This window comes from Helianthus annuus, chromosome 5 (genome assembly GCF_002127325.2).
Source record: "Helianthus annuus cultivar XRQ/B chromosome 5, HanXRQr2.0-SUNRISE, whole genome shotgun sequence".
Classification (NCBI taxonomy): Eukaryota; Viridiplantae; Streptophyta; class Magnoliopsida; order Asterales; family Asteraceae; genus Helianthus; species Helianthus annuus.
The window spans coordinates 87,712,270-87,732,422 of record NC_035437.2 but is presented as its reverse complement, the minus strand read 5'-3'; the positions used below and the strand labels follow the sequence as shown (position 1 = coordinate 87,732,422).

At 42.2% G+C, this 20,153-nt stretch overlaps 2 protein-coding genes across 6 annotated transcripts; one reads left to right on the top strand and one right to left on the bottom strand.

The window, feature by feature from the left end:
• Positions 1-4,676: 4,676 nt before the first annotated feature.
• LOC110943288 lies at positions 4,677-7,619 on the bottom strand. The gene has a single exon (XM_022185037.1). It carries the CDS (start codon positions 7,617-7,619, stop codon positions 4,677-4,679), a length of 2,943 nt encoding a protein of 980 aa, XP_022040729.1.
• Positions 7,620-13,404: 5,785 nt separating this feature from the next.
• LOC110940727 (probable serine/threonine-protein kinase SIS8) lies at positions 13,405-18,691 on the top strand. Of its 5 annotated transcripts, none has more exons than XR_002593485.2 (13): positions 13,405-14,185; positions 14,436-14,861; positions 14,971-15,074; positions 15,148-15,953; positions 16,281-16,321; positions 16,403-16,471; positions 16,629-16,729; positions 17,007-17,085; positions 17,171-17,269; positions 17,336-17,388; positions 17,775-17,824; positions 17,934-18,110; positions 18,430-18,691. XR_002593485.2 is itself a non-coding variant. In XM_022182287.2 (13 exons), the coding sequence occupies exons 1-13, from the start codon at positions 13,796-13,798 to the stop codon at positions 18,521-18,523; spliced, it is 2,493 nt and encodes an 830-aa protein (XP_022037979.1). In that variant the 5' UTR covers positions 13,405-13,795; the 3' UTR covers positions 18,524-18,691. The 5 variants fall into 5 exon arrangements, 3 of the variants coding, with proteins under 3 accessions (XP_022037979.1, XP_022037978.1, XP_035846101.1); XR_002593486.2 differs by having other exon boundaries at positions 17,336-17,404; positions 17,775-17,828; positions 18,430-18,654; XM_022182287.2 differs by having other exon boundaries at positions 17,775-17,828.
• The last annotated feature ends 1,462 nt before the right edge of the window (positions 18,692-20,153 follow it).

The following is a 20,153-nucleotide window of genomic DNA, read 5'->3' as shown; positions in this document are numbered from 1 at the left end:
AGAAATCCATTAGCTCGGACTAAGAGAGAAAAAGGAAAAGTTATTATACTATGCTCATTGCCAAATACGTTTGGGCTTAGTGCCGTTATGTTTTGGGGAAATGATGGCAAAAAGATAGGATGTGTCAGTTGGGTCATCATTGGGATGACAACTGTTCTTACCCTGTTTGGACACGTATTTCCATCCGTACGTCTTTTTGAATTTGAAAGGTTGCTTTTACGTATAAATAACACCTCTATATATGAGGGTTCAAATCTCTCTCCCCCAAATCGTTCTCTTATCATTCTTTCCGAAAAATGGCCTCAAAACCTAGTGAATCGTCTTCTTCTGCTGCCGCCACTACCGACGTGCTGTTCTGCAAGTGGGGCGTAACGTCGTACAACAACCTTGTTCAAGACTACGGTATCCGGGCCGAATGGAACCCTATACTGCCGTCCAAAACGGATACTGCATTTCCCCTGAAAGCGGGTAAAATCACGTTGTTTAGTGATTTCTTCAAGTTCTGCAATTTCCGGTTGCCCGTTACCAAGTTTCTCAAATTAGTGCTTGATTTTTAACGTATTCATATTTCTCAATTACATCCCCTCGGTCTGGTGAAACTTCGCCAGTTCGAATTTGCCTGTATTGCCCTAGGCCATATTCCGGAACTGGTTGTGTTTAGGGCTTTCTTCGTGCTTGTGTGGAAATCCCCTTTCTTTACCTTCGACCGGAGAGATACTGATGTGTCCTGCCTTAGGGACATTCCTACCAGTTCTAGAGATAAAGATTGGAAGAAAAAGTTTTTCTACATTGATGCCTCTGTTATCCCTGGTGAAATGCATTGGAGGGAAAAGGGGCCAAAAGATAAGGTCAAAGACGAGGGTCCTTCGGAGGACGCGTATGTATTGAACGCTCTGTACACGAAAATGTGTGGCCGTCCCTTCGAGTGCACAGTTATCCCTGAAGGTGCTCTGGTGATGGCCGGTATGAGTTTGTTATGGCGTGATATCCGGCGGCACCCCTCGTTTCAAAGGGATGATGCAGGTATGTTTGACTATCTTTGGTCATATTTATCTTTAATTTCAAAAATGACGTATATACATTCCGCAGGGGAATGGAGTATGTTTGATTTTGTTGATCCTCCGCGGCACCTAGCGTTAAAGCCTGCTGACCGCGTGCTGGATGAAGGGGAGCTGGACGTGCTAGGGGTGCACCTTGAACAGTTTATTCTACCCGCTGTACCAGCGGACCCCGCTTCATACATTTCCCCCCTACCAGCTGCTTCAACTACCAGTGTTCCTGTGTTGGAGAAGAAAACCGCTCGGATAAAGCTTACCGGAAAGAAACATACGGCGACTAATGTTGTTGTTGCTTCTATTGAGGAAACTGCCTCCCTTGGGCGGGGTATTTCGTTGTCCGCCGGCATGACGAGCCTTGGACGTGCCCTGAAAAAGAGGAAAACGTTCGTTGTTCCCACCCTAAGTGCCTTCGAGGCGGTACAAGCTGCTCATGCTCTCCCGATAAGTATGTACCTACTGACCTGGCCTGCTGATGTAGGTTAAAAACTTCGTGTTTCTAAATTGTTTCGTTTGATTGTGCAGGTACCTCTGCGGGAGTACAAACTGGGGTTGCCGCATCAACTCCTGTGGCAACTGTGGCATTGCCGGTGCCTGGTGCCGCGGAGTCCAAAACCCAGGCTTCTGTTACCGCTGCTGTTAGCTGTGCCATGCCGCTTCCCACTCCTACCTTATCTGTACCTGTGACCGTCGACCCTGTTGTTGCACCTCGGACATGCGGCGTTGGTACATCCTTGTTCGACTCGCCCATAAGTATTTTTTCTGTTGCTGAGAAAGAAGTTACCGCCGTGTCCGTGGCACAGAAGGTGACTAGCCTTGGTGGTGCTGCTGCTAGTGAAGCTGGGGGGTCAAGCAGCGGCATTGCTGATGATGGTGTCCGTTTGATTGATGACCTATTCTTACCGACCGTTCGATGGGATCCCAATGCTCAAGACAAACTCTATCAGCCACAATGGAAAATCGCTGAATCTTCAAGGCTGATTTTCCCCCCTGTTATTCAACACTGGGTTAAGCGGGCGTATCCCCCGGCCGAGGCGGCGTACTTGGAGGGATTGAACAATGAAGATCTGATGAATTCTTCGATATCTGATTCTGTGAGCCTACCGCGAAGGCTAATGGAAATTCGTCGTAGATGGATGCATGATAACACCCAACTCCACCAAGCACGGGCTACTGTTCAAGAGTTGACGGATGATAAACATCGCTTGGAGAGTCAACTTCAAACCGCTGGGTTGAACGAAGCAAGGTTTTTGTCAGAGAAAAACAAGGCTGAGGAGGATTTGAAGAGGGTTACTGCCCATCTTGCTGAAGAAAGGATAACGTGGGCCCGTGATGTGGCGGAAAAAGACCGAGTTCTGGCTCAAGCCAAGAACATACAAGAAGAGTTGGAGCGCAAGGCCATAGCGGAGACCCAAAAGGTGAGACTTGAATTATCGACCCAATTGGAAAAGTTCCGTGTTGACACTGATTTTGTGTCTCAGGTTCAGGAACGATACCAAGGTCTGACCGCCGAAGTAGAAGCCTCCCATACCAAAATCCGGCTACTTCAGGCGGAGCTAGAGGAGCGAGAGGGAAAGGTTAAGGAGCTCCAGGGCCATTGTGATGTTCTTGTTACCCAGAATAATAAGCTGGCTACATCGTCCGCTTCCCAGCTGAAGGAGGTTGAAAATGCGTTGGCACAATCTAACGCCGAGGTGGATGATTTGACTAGCCAGTTGGCGGCTGTTCGCGGCGACAGGAACTGGTTGATAACTAATGGGCTGGTGGGGGCGTTTGAGTATTTACGCGAGTCGCCCCCCTTTACCAATCTGATTGATCGTCTATCCGCTGCTGCTTATCAATCCGGACATCACGATGGTGTGTATAAAGGCTATATGGAGTGCCACCAGTTGGACAAGATACCTCCAGACTTTCATGCTGTCAAAAGCAAACTCCAAAGTGACATGTCAAATGCCCTTGAAGCGGCATACACCGAGCCGCTGCCCTGTTATGGCGATTTGATGGATAAGGTGAATGAAGATGGTATGGAGTCGCTGCGTTTGATGCTGGACCCCACAGAGGAATCTGAAGAAGAATGATAGATTTGTTTTGTTTCGCTTGTTATGTACTTTGTGGTTTTGCTAATGACACTATTTGACTCGGGTTTGGTGCCCATGTCTGTTTTGATTTGACAGCCATTTTAATGCTAATGCCATGATTTCTGACACCGCCGTATTTTGAAAATATAGCTCTGTGACGTGTAATGATTATTTTCTATTAATGCTTCTAACGTCATCACTGTCAAGTCTTTTTAATCTCTCTATAAATTTGCCTTCCTTTTCCTCATTTGGTACTTAGACAGGATGGAGAGAAAAAGGTATAGGCAACGTCTTTCCGAAATCTTCCGAGTGCTGGATACTGCAGATGGCTTACTCCAGTTGCAGCATCCGGTGACAAGGTCGATGCTTCGAAGAAGAAGGCCACTTCCCAATGTTGCTCCGGCCCGGGCAAACCGGGCATGCCAGAGTGTTTTTGTCGAGGACCCCCAGCCAATGGATCCTGGAATGCCATCTTTGGCAGCTAACGTTCTGACAGGTCTTATTCCGGTGGATCATGACCTGCGATGCCGTATTACGTACCATCGTCGCTCTGGTGGTTATCCCAAGCAACAGATGGACGGTTCGGGGGTGGTGGCTCCAATGATGGTTGGTGAATCATCTGGCAACCTGGCTGTTGATCCGGCTGCTTTTGTTGATGGTGGTGTGGTGCTGCATACCCCTGCAGTGGTGATGGCACCCAACTTCCATCAGTAGATGTTTTTGAACATGTTCTGATTTTTTGGTTCCCATGTGTTGGCTTTTAGCGACAGGGACAAGTACTTGGTTTGTTAGGATAGGTTACGTGTATGTAAGAATGCCTATCTGTTTTGTGGCGGTTTGTGTATCTATTACCAAGATACCCGCCGTAAGCGCTGTATGATCTAACCCTATGACTTATTGAAAATATTTCGTGTTTAAGGGTGTTGTTTGTAGTTTTACCGTTGTGTGCACTCGTTGTGCGATTTTATCTTATGGTAAAAACAAAAGTAAATGTCTTTTATTGAACTAAAGTAAAACGAAAGGACACCCCCGCGGGTGAGTTACAATTGTGAAATGAGAAAAATAGTTAACTCTTGCTGTTAGGAGCAAGGTCTTACAAGTAACATTTCCTTAATTGAGAGATGTTCCAACTGCGTGGTACTGGTGTGCCATCTAGCCGAGATAGGCGATAGGCCCCTTTGCCCAGATCTTCTTGGATGACATAAGGGCCTTCCCAGTTTGGGCCCAGCTTACTCGAAGGTTCCATCCTACTCGCTTCATTGTCACGCATAACATAATCTCCTGTTTTGAAATTTTGTTTGGCCACTCGCTTGTTATAATATTTTTCCAACGCCTTCTTGTATTTTGCTTCGCTGATGGCGGCTGCCTCGCGCTTTTCTTCCAATAAGTCTAGGCCTTCCCTTAGAGATCTATCGTTGTCATTGCCTGTATTGAGGCGGCGTAGTGACGGTAGTCCCGCTTCAGCGGGTATCATTGCTTCTGCTCCATATGTTAGGCTAAACGGGGTCTCGTTGTTGCTGGTTTTGGGCATTGTTCTGTGTGCCTAGAGGACGTTTGGCAAATCTTCCACCCAGGAGCTTCCCTCGTGGCCTAGTCGTTTCTTAATGCCATCCAGCAAACTTCTGTTTGTCCGGTCTACCTGGCCATTTCCTTGGGGGTGTGCTACTGATGTGAAGATTTGCTGGATGTGGAGATTAGTGCACCATTCTTGGAAAATTCTGTCTGTGAATTGTGTTCCGTTATCGCTTACCAGGTACAGCGGTAATCTAAACCGGCATACTATGTGTTCCCAAAGAAATTTTTTGGCATTATCTGCCGTTATTTTGGCTAAAGGCTTAGCTTCCACCCACTTGGTAAAGTAATCAACCGCCACAATTAGGTACTTTAACTTTCCGGGCGCCGGCGGGAAAGGTCCTACGATATCCACGACCCATTTCTGGAAAGGCCATGCTGCTGTCACCGGCACTAGGCTGTTCTTGGGCCTTATTGTTTGAGGAGCGAATTTCTGGCAGCTGCGGCATTTCCGTAGTTCTATTACGGCGTCTTCGTGCATCCCAGGCCAATAATATCCCGCACTATGGATTTTGGCTACCACCGCCCGGGGTCCAGCGTGTATGCCGCATAGACCTGCATGGATTTCGCTGATGAGATACTTTGCCTCTGTTGGAGAGACACATCGCAGCAGTGGGCCCAGGTAAGATTTTCTGTATAGGGTTCCATTATTGATATCATATTGCAATGCTTTCGTTTGTATCTTCTGTGCTTCGCCCTTGGCGGGAGGTAGCTCCCCTGTTTCAAGGAAACGTAGAACCGGAGTGTACCAGCAAGTCTCTTCCGCTGTAACGGCAGAAACATTCCGCGGTTCAATTGAGCGTGTCTGCAGCGTTTCAACTTTGACTTCCTTTTCCATACCTGAGGTGGCGAGTTTACTGAGAGCATTTGCTATCTGATTCTTGCCTCTATGTACGTGATTGAGCGTGACGTTGTCAAAAGAATCCATGAGTTCCTTTGTTTTCGCCAAGTATTTTGCCATTGATTCATCTTTGGCTTCGTACGTTTTGTTTACTTGATTGTTGACCAGCAGCGAATCAACATACGCGTCCACCCTTGCCGCTCCCATAGATTTTGCCATTCTCAGACCTGCTAGCAGTGCCTCATACTCCGCTTCATTGTTAGAACATTCGAAATCGAAGCGTAAGGCATACATCAGCCTGATCTCATCTGGGCTTATCAACATTAAACCGGCTCCAGATCCCTTTCCACTAGATGACCCATCAGTGTATAGTTTCCAGGTCTGCCGGGCGGTACTGGACTCCGGGATGTCCTGGACGACTGGGTCTAAAATAGCTTCTCCTTCAGGTATTTCGGCTAAAAAGTCAGCAGTTACTTGCCCCTTAACTGCTGTTCGTTTCTGATATTCGATGTCCAAAGCGCCAAGTTCAATTGTCCACTTGGCCAGTCTGCCAGAAATCTCCGGCTTGTGCAGGACTTGTTGCAGTGGATAATTTGTTAGGACCTGTACACGGTGCGCCTGGAAATATCTTCTCAGTCGCCGTGTGGCGTGTACCAATGCAAGGACCAGCTTATCCAACATGGGATACAGCGTTTCGGGTCCCGCTAATACCCGACTGATGTAATATATCGGTGTTTGTCTTCCATCCCGTTCAACCATGAGCACAGCGCTTACTGCTGTATGAGCTGCCGCTAAATACATCTTTAACACCTCGCTAGGCCTTGGTGCTGTGAGCATGGGTAATCCTTCTATGAAGCGCTTCATGTCTTGCAAAGCTTGTTCCGCTTCGTTGGTCCACTTGAAGTTTTTCTTGTTAAGGCAATCTTTCAACGTTTTTATGAAAGGCAGGGATTTCTCGGCATGTCTTGCCAAGAACCTGTTGATTGCCACCAACCGCCCATTCAGGGCTTGAGCTTCCTTCAATGTTCGTGGGGAAGGCATCCGCGTTATGGCGGCCACCTTTTCTGGGTTGGCTTTGAAGCCGTCTCGTGTGACTACTACCCCTAGGAACTTCCCTTCTTCCACCCCGAAAGAGCATTTCTTTGGGTTTAATTTAATGTTATACTCTCTAAGCCGCTGAAAAGTTTCTTCGATGTCTGCTAACATTTGCTTTTCTTCCCTGCTTTTGATTACAAGGTCATCGACATAGACCTCCAAATTTCGTCCGCTTTGTGTCTCGAACACCTTGTCCATGAGTCTCTGATAGGTAGCTCCGGCGTTCCGTAGACCAAAAGGCATTTTTGTATAACAAAAAATGCCCACATCGGTATGAAACGCTGTTTTTTCTTCGTCTTCTTTGGACATCTTGATCTGGTGGTACCCTTTGTAAGCGTCCAGGAAACATTTGAACCGGTAGGGTACTAAGGAATCGACCTTTAAATCAATCTCGGGCAGCGGGTATGCGTCTTTAGGGCACGCCTTATTTAGATCTTTGAAATCAATACACATTCGCCATGTGCCATCTGGCTTTTTTACCATAACCGGGTTGGATATCCATGTATGGTACTGTGTTTCCCTGAGGATTCCAGCTTCCACTAATTTTCGTACTTCTTTGACAACTGCTGCCCGTCGGTCTGGGGCCATGCTACGTTTACCCTGAGCGACCGGCTTAACGCCTGGGAGCATTGCAAGTTTGTGTTCTGCTTTATTACGAGGGACTCCTGTCATGTCAGAATGCTCAAAAGCGAAGATGTCCACATTCCTTTTTAACAGTTGCTTCAGGTCGTTTCTAACTTCTGGAGACAAAGTGTCCCCGATTGTGACCATCTGGTCCGGATGGCGTGTGCTTAGTACCCATCTTTCTGGGCCCGTGGCTCCGGTGGGCCCTTGGCGGCATCTTTTGGTATTCAGTACTTCTCCAACTTTGTCACGAAACACCGTAGCAATACCTCGCGGTGTAGGAAACTTCATGAAACCTCTTGCCGTGGAGACTATGGCATCCAATTTTCCCAGGGTGAATCTTCCGATTATCATGTTGTGGTATGACTCAGCGCGGACCACAAGGAAGGTCAGGAGTATGGTTCTTTCTTTAGGTGACTGCCCAAAAGTTACCGGGAAAGTGATCTAACCGATAGGGTCAACCTTTTCCCCTGTGAACCCTTTGATGGGGGCGTGTACTGATTCAAGCAACTTTCTATCTTCTGGTTGCATTCTGTTGAAGCAATGCTCATAGATAATGTCTTCCGAGCTCCCGGTGTCGACCAGGATTCGCCTCATGCGGTAGTCTCCTACTGCCGCGGATATGATCAGGGCATCTGTAGTGAGGTGCAAGTCCTCCATACGAGGTTCTATGGTCATTGTTGCCAACATCCAAGGTTCGAGCGTGGAGAAACTCCGTTTTGCCCCTTCCCATATCCGCGTGTACCATGTTCAATTCACGCGGCCTCTTGCCTGCTGCCTTGTCACTTTCTTCCTTGATGACAGGCGGGCCTTGCTTGATATCTCTTACTAGGTGTGCCAATTTGCCCGACTTTACAAAATATTCGATCTGTTTCTTAAGCTGAAAACAATCGTTGATGTCATGCCCGCTCCCTTTGTGGTACTCACAGTATTTACTCGTATCCTTGTTAGGGTTATCTTTCAATGGTTTTGGTGGGTTAAACCTGAGGTTTTCTGAGGCTAAAATTTCAGCCGGTGTCTTGCTTAAGTTGGGGTATTCGGATCGAGGTTTCGATGGCTCATTCCTTGAATAGGAGTTTCGGTGTCTGTCGTACCGCGCGTCTTTGTCGTTTCTCTGGTATCGGTCTCCCCTACTTTTGCCTTTAGATCCCCGGTGATCTTTTTCCTCCTGGTTCTTTAGGGCTTCTTTCTTCCTATTGGCTGCATGACTAGCTGCTACTGCCTTCTCTTGTATGACGTATACTTTGGCTATTCGAAGTATTTCATCGATTGTTGGGGGTACACCGTCCCTTCCATGTAGCGTTCTCAGTAACTCGTCATCATTGACCCCCTGAAGGAAAGCTCCACATGCCAGATCATTCGTCATGCCCGGGATCGCCAGGCTTTCCTTGTTAAATCTGATGATAAAGTTTTCTACCGTCTCATTATCTCGTCGACGGATGTGGAGGAGCTCGTTTCTATCTTTCGTGTGTCTACGCTGCTGGCTAAACTGTAAGATAAACTTTGATTCTAAATCTTCAAAGCTGTCTATTTCACCTGTGGGCAGGCTATCCCACCAAACTCGGGCCGCGCCCACTAGCGTTTGTACGAACATTTTGCACCATAAGGGCATGGACCAACAGGCCACTTCGCCGGCGCTCTTGAATAAGTTGAGATGATCATCCGGGTCGGCGAGACCATCATACTTGCCAATCGTTTGGGGCATCTTGGGTTTTTCCTTGATAGGAGCCTCGGCGATTCTTCGAGTGAATTTAGATCGGAACGTCGCGTCTATCGGCTTGTGCGGTCTGGTAAGTTCGTCTTCTTCCCCATTTATAGGCTGTGCTGGTGGGGCGTCCATACCCGGGGCAGTTCCCACTATAGGGTTGGAGTTTCCTATTGGAGACACCCGGGGCCTGACCGTGTTTCCCCTGTCATACACAGGCTCAGCCGTAGGCGGAGTCTGGGTATAAACCGGTTGTGGCGTTGGGACACTCCACCAAGGCGGCATGTAAGCCGCGTACGACGATTGAGTGCTACCTTGGGTCGTTCCCTGGAGCGGATACGCCGAACCCCCGTACGAGGGTAAATATCCGTAAGGGGGTGCATAACAATACCCAGGGAAGTATATTTGGTTTCCTGGTGTGATGGGGGCGTTCATGATTCCGGCCGGCATGACAACCGGCTGATGAGGCGGCGTCGATAATGCTGCGGTAAGCGCCGCAGAGTATAGCGGTGGCATCGAGTTGGAAGTCAGAGGTTGATAGTATTGAGGCCTGCTAGTTTGTGGTGTGATGGTGCTGGGGCTTGCCGATGTGATAACAGGGACGGAGGAGAGGCGTGAAGCCTGTGCATTAGTAGTTGTCGCTGGGGTGAACATATTACCGTTAGTTCCCCCTAACTCCATTGATTGCAGTTGTGAGGGCATGTAGAGAAACGGACTCGTCACCACAGTCTGGGAAGAGACGGTGGTGATGTTGTCAAAACCTGGCGGTGGTCCTTCTGCCTCGAACTCTGGGTCCAGCGACCTTGTAATAGCTGGGGAAGACTGTGTGGTGGCACCGAGGCTCGTCCCCAACGTCAGGTTATTGTTTATCATCGTTTGATCTGCTACGTTCTGATCACTTGCCATGAGGTTCTGTCACTGAATAGGTCCCACGGATGGCGCCAATGAAGAAACACTGACCTATGTGGTGATTATGGGTTAGGACTTCGATGATTAGTGACCCGAACGCTTGGCTGCAAAACAGAAACACCGTTAGGACTCGTTACAGGAATGGGGTTATTCCTGTAACCACCCTCTGGCGTGAGAATAAGTCTCGGTTTGTGGAAGTAAAAGGAAATTGGGAAGAGAAAGTTATATGAGAGCAAGATGATCATACCTTATACGTTTACCTTTATTTATAGGTTTTCCATTAGGGTTTCCTCTAACCTAGGATATATTCCGATAAGTTAGAGATTTACATGATCTTCCCGAAAAGTTGGAGATTTGGTTGTGTAACTTCCATGTGGATATGGAAAGTTCTAGAATAATCATTTATATTTATATTAAAATAATAGGTTGTAACCGGGTCGGGTTGACCGATGCGGGTCACACCTCGTCACTCACAATCTATTTTTGGTCACCTTGATTTTGACTAGGTACACATCTGGGAATATTTTAGTGATCACAGCTGGTGAGTATTTATACGTTTTTAATTAGAGCATGTAAAATAAGTAAGTTGGCTAGGGCTGTTCATGAGCCGAGCCGAGCCGAGCCAGGGTAACCTCGGGCTCGGCTCGATTATAAACCGAGCTGGCTCAGCTCGGCTTAATTATAAACCGAGCTGGCTCAGCTCGGCTCAGATTTGAAACCAAGCTGAAAATCTAAGCTCGGGCTCGGCTTGGTTTTAAACTGAGCTGGCTCGGCTCGGCTTGGTTTGGCTCAATTTTATAAAGAAATATATAATACATAACTCTCAAAATTCAGTAGCCTAAAATATTATTCAATACTTCAAAAAAACATATTCAAAATAAGTTTATCCTAATACATTACAAGTTAAAATCATGTTTAACAACAAAAAATAAGTTTTATAATTTCAATGAAATATAATATTAGTTCATTAGCAAGGTAATTAAGATTCAAATATGCTATGGATATCAAATTACAAGCCTAAATATATAAAAATAATAACAAGTTTTTTTGTAATATATTATAATGTATATAAAATAAATATATTATGAAGAAAATCATCCGAACTAAGCCGAGCTGAGCTACCAAGCGAGCCGAGCCGGCTCACTTTCTAACCGAGCCAAGCTGGCTCGGCTCACTTTCAAACCGAGCCATATCGAGTGAGCTTTTTCCGAGCTAAATCTGAGCAAGCTCCGAGCTGCAAGCTTTTTGGACAGCCCTAAAGTTAGCGTGTTGAATTTTGAGCGAACTTCTAACTCGTTTGACTTATCACTTATCCATTTATTTTACCGTTTTCTTTTATACCAGTTTGCATTGCCTTTGAAATCTTAATCGTTCTACACGTCGAATTGGTATTGTGGTCAGTTCGACAACCACTTTGATTATTAAATTGTAACTAAAATCAAGTAGAATGATCAGGCTCTCAAAAATTTGTTTATTTCGCATGTTAGGCATGCTAAAGTTAAAATTGTAACTAAAATCTTCTTATTGCGCTCGAAATTCAGACGATGGAAGTTGACCTTTCACCACTCTGGTTGCATTTGCATTATACAAGACATGGCTAATGACTATTCAAGGGTGAGATATATATCATTTTATATCTACTTGCAAGTTAAATGGCTAGGAGCTGGTCCGCTGGATCTTTACGGATTACGTTAGCAGTTAAATGGCTTTTGGAGCTCGACGGGTTGTGTTCGTGAGTTGGCGAGTTGAACCCGACATGAACTTGAAAATCCTGTCCAACACGTGAACCGAAAATGACATGAGTTTGCTGGTAGACACGCACACGACCTATATCCCCCTTAACATAAACTCTCCATTGAGTTATGCTCGTGAATCTTTTGATCTTCTAATCTCTAGATCCTTGTGGTGTTGATGAAGGGTCGTCGGTAGCTCGATCATCTTTATCCTTTGAGTGCCTTCACGTCGTGTCTTCATTCCAGAGCTCGTCTTCTATCACGTTCTCTTCGCCTTTAGCTGGATTGAATGTAACATTTAACCCATTTTTTTAATATTTTGCATTATAAATATTTTAATTTTTATATGTTGCCACAAATTAGCCAATCATTTTAAGTTATGGCATAAACAAACTTATTTTAAGAATATAAACAGGATAAAAGAAGTTATTTCGCAAACCTGCTAGATCAACCAAACCCAACCAGTTTAGCTATAACATTTTTTTGCTAAGCAAAATGTTTTTGATAGTTAATCTCATAGACGAGTTTTTGGCTAAAAATATTGATATGGGGAACCAACGAATGGAACAAATATTTGGGGACAACGGAGTTATGGAGGAAGGATTGGTGAAGTTAATCATGCAGTTGCATTTTGTTGACCCGGATGAAGGTTTGGTAAATCAATCATGAAGGTTTGATCGAAACGCCAAAATCAAAAGTTTAATTAGTAGTTATAGCTAGATGGTATAGTTGCCTGATGTGTATTATGTTCCATTCGAGTATTGTCGAATCCGCCGCAACGCGCGGGTTCCCTACTAGTATATAAATAAAACAGAAAGCATTACTTTAAATTGTTTTAGTCAAATATAATTAATTAAAAAATAGACCCTCTAGTTATTAAAGAGCATTTTTCTCATTTTCGTAGAACTTAACAAAAAAATTTAAAAAAGTTTGGCCTTAGTACTCAACATTGTGACAAGGTTTAGCCTTAGTACTCAACATTGTAACAAATTAGAACGTTATATCTAATTTTGCAACAAAAAAATATTACTAGCCAACATTGAAATTTGACAGAAACCACAAGGACCAATGGCGTATTTTTATCTATTTTATGTGAAACCCCACTAAATGAGTACATACAATAGTTGACTATGTGATTTTGAATACCTATTTCGTGATTATGTGATTTCATTATAGTATTTATGTGAGACCCTACTGGGTGATTACGTAAAAATAAAACATGCCATACATAATATTTTAAGTATTGTCACATATTAAGGATATATACACATTAGCTAAATCAACCTATAATAACCACATAATACCGTATAATAGAGATTTAATCACGTAACAAAGCATAAACAATCAAGTTCTTATTATTGAATGTGTAATCATGTAATAAGTATAATTGTGATAACATTAGTTATAACAAATCTTATTGAATTTGTAATCACTTAATGAATTTTGTATTGAATGTGTAATAATGTAATGGGTATTCAAAAATCACATAGTCATGTAGTGGGTATTCAAAATCACGTAATAAGTATTCAAACTTCTATAATTTTTTTTAATAAAAATATAGTAATAGGCTACTCGAATTAAAAAAAAAACGAAATGTGTTTTTTTAAATATTAATGTATTGTAACTGGAATTTTGTCTTGTACATATCCAAGCACTAATAAATTGTTGTTTCTAAAACTAAAATTAATAATAAAAATAGATATAATTTGGTAAACTAAGTTATCCAAAACTAGAAAAAGAAAAGCAAGTTGTTTTCTGATTTATATTTCCAGCAAATAAAAGTATCTGAAAAACGTTTGCATCTTCAAGTGGGTCATCATCGTGCTCCCACTTGTTGCTCATTGTCGTCTCTGCCATACCCTTTTTCCTATACTTTTGCTTTCTTTCTTTCTTTCTTCTCTCTCAAATCAACCAGGTATATCAATTTCACCTCTAATTTCCATTTTACATGTACAAATGTGCACAAGTTTGCTAATTTTAGCAAGCATCCGTGTATTTTGAAGTAATTACTGTCGAATTGTTGGATTTCCTTGATGGGTTTTTGGATATTGGGATAACTGAAGGTGGGTTTGTATGGTTTCTTGAATTTGGTGAAGAGATTTATGTTTGGGTTAAAAAAATGGAGACATTTATGGCATTGTTATGATATCTTTATTTAAAGTGGAATCCATAAGGGTATCAGTATGAAGAATCTGTTAAAAAAGCTGCACATGATGCCGAATCAAGCTTCGGATGACGGGTCTAAGGGTTCTCCAAAGGGGAATCAACGGTTGAGTGGGGGTGTGGAGCAGGAACAGAGTAAATCCCCATTGTCAAGTAGTGTTTCTGGATGGTTTGTTGCGAATCGTGCATCATCGTCTTCTTCGAGTGCGAAAGGTGAAGACAGGGAGGATGTAACTTCAATGGCAGTTGATGCTGCACAAGCAGAGGAGGGGTACCAGATTCAGTTGGCTTTGGAGTTGAGTGCACGGGAGGATCCTGAAGCCGTGCAGATCGAAGCGGTTAAGCAGATCAGTCTGGGGTCTTGTCTGCAGCACAATAGTCCTGCTCAAGTTCTTACGTATCGATATTGGGTAATCTTACTTTTGAAGTCATTTATGCAAATGTTTGTGATTCTATGTTTCTTGTGACTAAGCTAACAGCAGTGTTAATTCGTAGTAGCGATTAGTTAATAAATGAGTGAACTGCATGCCCTCCCCTGCCTTGGTTTTAATTTTGATAACTGCAATTTAATTTTGGTTTTAAAGTTTGAGATTTTAGATATGTATATGTATATTGGGGGTCTACCCTTTCTTATATCCTAGAATCGTTCATACTTAACAGAATTACAGTGCTCTTAGTTATGATGATAAGATCCTGGATGGATTCTATGATTTGTACGAGGCTTCACCAAGAGCTTTATTATCAGAGATGCCTTCCCTTATGGATTTACAACGAACCCCGGTGTCAGATGACATCACCTGGGAAGCAGTCATGGTCGACAAGGCTACGGATGATAAGCTGTTACAACTTGAAAAAAGTGCACTGGAGATTGGTATTATTAAGTCATCAGAATCAGATCAAAATGTGGTACAGAAACTTGCTGTTTTGGTTTCTAATCACATGGGTGGGCCTGTTGGGGATCCAGATAAGATGTTGCTTGCATGGAAAAATTTCAGCCATAAATTCAAGGCAACTTTCGGAAGCATGGTGTTGCCTCTTGGCTCATTGAAAATTGGGATGGCGCGTCATCGTGCATTGCTTTTCAAGGTAAACTCTAGATTGTTGGTGCATCTGTTTAAATAGATTTGGCAATTTTGACCCATGAACGGGTCGATTTGGGTCAAAAGTCGCTGAAGATGTATTTTTGTATTCATAGGTTTTGGCTGATAGTGTTGGTATCCCTTGCTGCTTGGTGAAAGGGAAGCAATACACTGGATCTACTGACGTGGCAATGAACTTGATAAAAACTGGCGATGGAAGGTTGTGCCCTTAATGCTAATACATTACATACAAAACTTGTTAGTTATATTGATGCTAAGTATATGAACCACAGGGAATACATTGTTGATCTAATGTCGGACCCCGGAACACTTATTCCATCCCATGTTGACCATGACGAAGCTTCCTTCCCGTCAAGCCCATGGTCCCGAGATGAGGATCGTGTAACGTCTTCCCAAAGTGGTCTTACTACATCTGAAGAATGCTCCAACTTTGGGAACAAAACTGATGAAATCCGTTTAAGGCCTATTAATTTCAGCCATGCACGATCCCCTTCATGGACAGAAGGTGTTAGTTCCCCTGCAGCACGTAAAATGAAGGTAAAAGATGTCTCACAATACATGATTGATGCTGCAAAAGAAAATCCTCAATTAGCCCAGAAACTGCATGATGTGTTGCTTGAAAGTGGTGTTGTTGCTCCTCCGAATCTCTTTACTGTAGTTCACGATGAACGAGACCATCCTCCTCGCTTCTTACCTATTTTACCTTCCCATCATGCACACTCTAAGCACAGGACATCACAATCTCAAGCCAGTCAAGCGGCGGCTGCTGCTGCGGCGGCAGCTGCTGCAGTTGTGGCGTCATCAAAGGTGGTTGCTGCTACAAGAAGTACAAATGATCCGCTACCTGTAGCAGCTGCAGCCACAGTGACAGCTGCAGCAGTGGTAGCAACCGGTTTGCCTAGTTTTGTGGATCGTCCAAGAAGGGATGGAGAAGGAGAATTTGGTAATTTACAATTACAAGCGAGTGAGAATGATGTGGCAGGTAAGGATACTTTGAATTCAGAAGTCTCCCTGGAGGATGTATCAGATTGTGAGATTTCATGGGAGGATATCACCTTGGGTGAACGCATCGGATTGGGTACTACTAACCTACCTTGTTAATTTTCAAATGTTCACTGTTCGATAATTTATGAGGCAATACCATTTTATTCAAACATTTCAATTTGGTTCGTCTGGTCGCTAATGTTTGAAAGTGTAACTCTTCATCGTAAAAGAATCTATATAAACTGACCTTTAACATTTGAGAATAAAAAATACATATATATAAGTTGACCTTTAACATTTGCAAACATACCCCTGAACTTATTGTTCGAGGCCACATATGATCAAAGTTAGTGATTGAAAAAAGCAAAGAGACCAAATTTGAATATTAGTAAGCAAATTTATAACTATCTCCATGTTGCAGGATCGTATGGAGAGGTTTATCGTGGTGATTGGCATGGAACTGTAAGTTAATTTTCATATGTGTTTTATGCATGCATATGCCTTCCTTCGGTGCTGAAGATATTATCCTGGTTCCAATTGCAGGAAGTTGCTGTTAAAAAGTTTCTAGACCAGGAAGTAACGGTTGAATCCCTTGAGGAGTTCAAAAGTGAGGTATAATCATTCTAAATATCACAATAATCAATAGCATTGTATTTGCTTCTTGTTAATTTAATTAAACTATCATGCAAGTGAATGGAGACCCTGTATTAGTTATGGAATGAGTGCAAGCATAAGTGTTCTTACTGCTTGTTGTTTGTTTGTTGTGAAGGTGGGCATCATGAAAAGAGTCCGGCATCCCAATGTGGTATTATTCATGGGGGCTGTAACACGTGCCCCACATCTTTCAATCATCACTGAATTTCTGCCTAGGTATACCAATATTCTCAACGGAGAAGGATCCGTTAGGAAGCACCCTTTATTGCGAGAACCGTGAGAACCAATGTGAACATAACCAAAATATCATTTTTGGAGGGTTTTTTTAGGTATTTTTGGTTGTGTTCACATTGGTTCTCGCATGAACCTTACCCTATTCTCAACTTAGCTACACTCTTCAATACATAAAATATCATTTTGCATGCTTCTTATTACAACTTGAGTATTGTTTATTTCTTAGTCATAGTAATGAAACATATACTATCTTTTGCAGAGGTAGTTTGTATAGATTAATTCATCGGCCCAACAATCAACTGGATATTAGACGACGTTTAAGGATAGCCCTTCATGCTGTATGCTGCTATTTTCTGCAACCTTTTGATCTAGCTTGATGCCTTTTCTTGCATGATTTATTCTGTTGTAAAATGTAACTTTCAGGCGCGTGGTATGAATTATCTGCACAACTGCACGCCAGTTATAGTTCACCGTGATCTCAAGTCTCCAAATCTCCTTGTTGATAAAAACTGGGTTGTGAAGGTACCATACCAACCTTAGTTAAAACCGTGATTTCCCTCGATTGAAACAATTCTGTTCTGTCATCAGGTTTGTGATTTTGGGTTGTCAAGAATGAAGCACAGCACATTCCTTTCATCAAGGTCTACTGCAGGGACAGTATGTGCTTCCCTGACCATACATACGTCTTTCAACTATTTAATTCATGCTCAATAAATACACTTGTTATCGTTTTTCATACTTTGGTTGAGAGAGAACACCCTATTTATACAAAAATGTAGGCAAATAACCATGAAAATGAATCTGAAACATGAATAACTAGTAACGGGTATGTTTTTGGTTGACCCGGAACATTTTTCCCAAAACTTTTTATATTAGCATATTTTTTTTTTTTTTATAAATAATTAGTGTGGCAAATATGATTACAAACATAATAATCAATATTTTTCATAAAATGATTTATGAGGTTTTATGCATTAAACGTGCATGCCTTATTGACAATTTGATGTGGCTCATATGATTTATTCAGGCAGAATGGATGGCTCCTGAGGTCCTACGAAACGAGCCCTCAGATGAAAAGTTGGTATTTTTTACTCTCCTATGTAAATAAATTAGTTTCATGTAAAAAAGAAAAAAAAATGTATTTTTGTTTTGTATATGATGATTGAGGCACTGCACTGCACTGCAGGTGTGATGTTTACAGCTTTGGGGTCATTTTATGGGAGCTATGCACATTGCAACAACCGTGGGGTGGAATGAACCCCATGCAAGTTGTTGGTGCTGTCGGGTTTCAGCATCGCCGTCTTGAAGTTCCTGATGACGTGGACCCCGCCATTGCTGATATTATTACAAGATGTTGGCAAACGTGAGTATTCCATTCCTCTACCAATTTAAATGGGTTGCATTTTATTACATGTTGGTTTAATGGGTCATGTTAAAGAATACTAGCTAGCTACAAGGTGAATGCTGGGTCAAACGTGTTGAGAATCACCCAAAGTCTACTTTTAATGCGTACAAGTCGTTTTTTTTTTTTTTTCAAAGATTTAGACTATTTATAGCACACTAATTGTTTACAACTTATTTTAATAAAAAATTAATTTAGCCCGCCCATCTTGCCACCTGTGCTTGGACATGCAAATAGGGCTGTAGAAAATAGTTTAAAATGATGCTCCTTACTTGTACAGAGATCCAAGATTACGGCCAACATTTGCTGACATCATTGCGGCGTTGAAGCCTCTTCAAAAGCCGATCACTAGTTCCAAAACCGCACGGGGCTAGGCAACTTGGATTGATTGATGCTCTGTTGGTCCAAATTTGAGATGATAGGCGATTCCTTCTATATGCTCTTTGCTTGCTTGTGTGAGAACTATTGTAAATAAAAGTTAACAATTGTAAAAAAATTATTTCTAGCACTTGCAAGATTTTAGCAGTCTTGTACCCTTTGCATATGCATGCATGGTTGTGCATTAACTTAAGGTAATATATAATACAGGACTATTAAAAAAAGTTACAAAAGAAAAATAAAGGTATATGTTAAATAGAAAAAAAAAAAAAAAAAGATCAAAAGACAAAATTGGTTGCCGGCATACCTGGTAAGTTTTAGAGTGTAAAATTTTTTAATTTTAGAAATCATAAGAGCATCGGGAATTTACTTCACAAGAACGGAAGAAAGATAAGAAGGTAAACTAGATTATAAATTCTTTCGTCTCTTTTTGTGACTGTATGATAAAAGGTTATGTGGTGTTTTACCTCTGTTTTTCATGATCATATTTCAAAATATAGAAATTTGGTGAATCATTTGATCGGAAATTTTCTATAAAAAATAAAATCAAGCCAAAAGTCAAAATTAGTAAATATATAAGAACAAAACAAGATAAATAAGAGTCATGAACAAAACAACACTTATGGTAAATCCATTACATTTCTCATTTCAGTTTAACGGCTAACCCGATTAAACATGTAATAATAGCTATTTTAAAAGATTATGAATTTTCGATCGTTTTCGTGTTTAATAAAATTCTATATTTTATTCACGAAATACGTAATCATATTATCGAGCAAAACGATATTCACGACATTTCCAAAACAAAATCCAAGTCACATATGCCTTTATACCCTTTACATAACCTAAACAATGTGTTAGAATGGTTAAAAATGGCTATAAGTGATAATACAAGTCCAGGGGCCAAAACTGTCAAAGATGCAAAAATTTTGGAATTAGAGTGCCTTACGGACCGTAAGCTATTGGTTACGGTCCGTAAGGGATGCCCATATGCAAATTTTTGCCTTGGTCATCAAGTTTGGCCACCTATCTTCTATTGTTGCCACCTTGCACGAATTTTGCCACATTCAACCTGGTTATGACACTTCTTAGGACACTAATCAACATCCTAACACCTCATCAAACACTTGTTATCATCTCCTTGATCCTCCATCACTATAAATAGGCTTGAAATCCTTCATTTTCAAGCACACCTTTCTTTTTTTCTCACTCAATTACTCATTTGGAGCTTGCTTCTGCTTTGAGTTCTCCTCTGCGTTCTAAGCTTCCCTCTCAAACATTTGTAAGTATTTCTCCTAGTCTTTTTCATTATTTGGCTAGATATGAGCTAAAAGTCAAGAAAATTGACCTTTGCTTTGACTTTCGGTTATGACCATTTTGGTCAAGTTAAAGTTCAATTTGAACTTTGCCACGTGATAGTAATATTGAAGGTGTAAAAACCCGCACTTTTGCGCTCGTTACTCTCGTTACGCCTAGCACCCGAGATTCGGATCATAATGTAAACTATATCGCATACTACGCTACATCGCATATTTTCGCACTATATCGCTTATTATAGCACACTATATCCATATCACAACGCTTACACATATAACGCTTACACTACTACATCAAGTAAGTAGCTAA

Coding starts and splice junctions, on each gene's coding strand:
- LOC110943288 (XM_022185037.1), bottom strand. CDS start 7,619: ATGATAATCGGAAGATTCACCCTGGGAAAATTGGATGCCATAGTCTCC.
- LOC110940727 (XM_022182286.2), top strand. CDS start 13,796: ATGAAGAATCTGTTAAAAAAGCTGCACATGATGCCGAATCAAGCTTCG. Junction 14,186..14,435: donor TTCTTACGTATCGATATTGG/GTAATCTTACTT, acceptor CATACTTAACAG/AATTACAGTGCTCTTAGTTA. Junction 15,075..15,147: donor ATAAAAACTGGCGATGGAAG/GTTGTGCCCTTA, acceptor TATGAACCACAG/GGAATACATTGTTGATCTAA.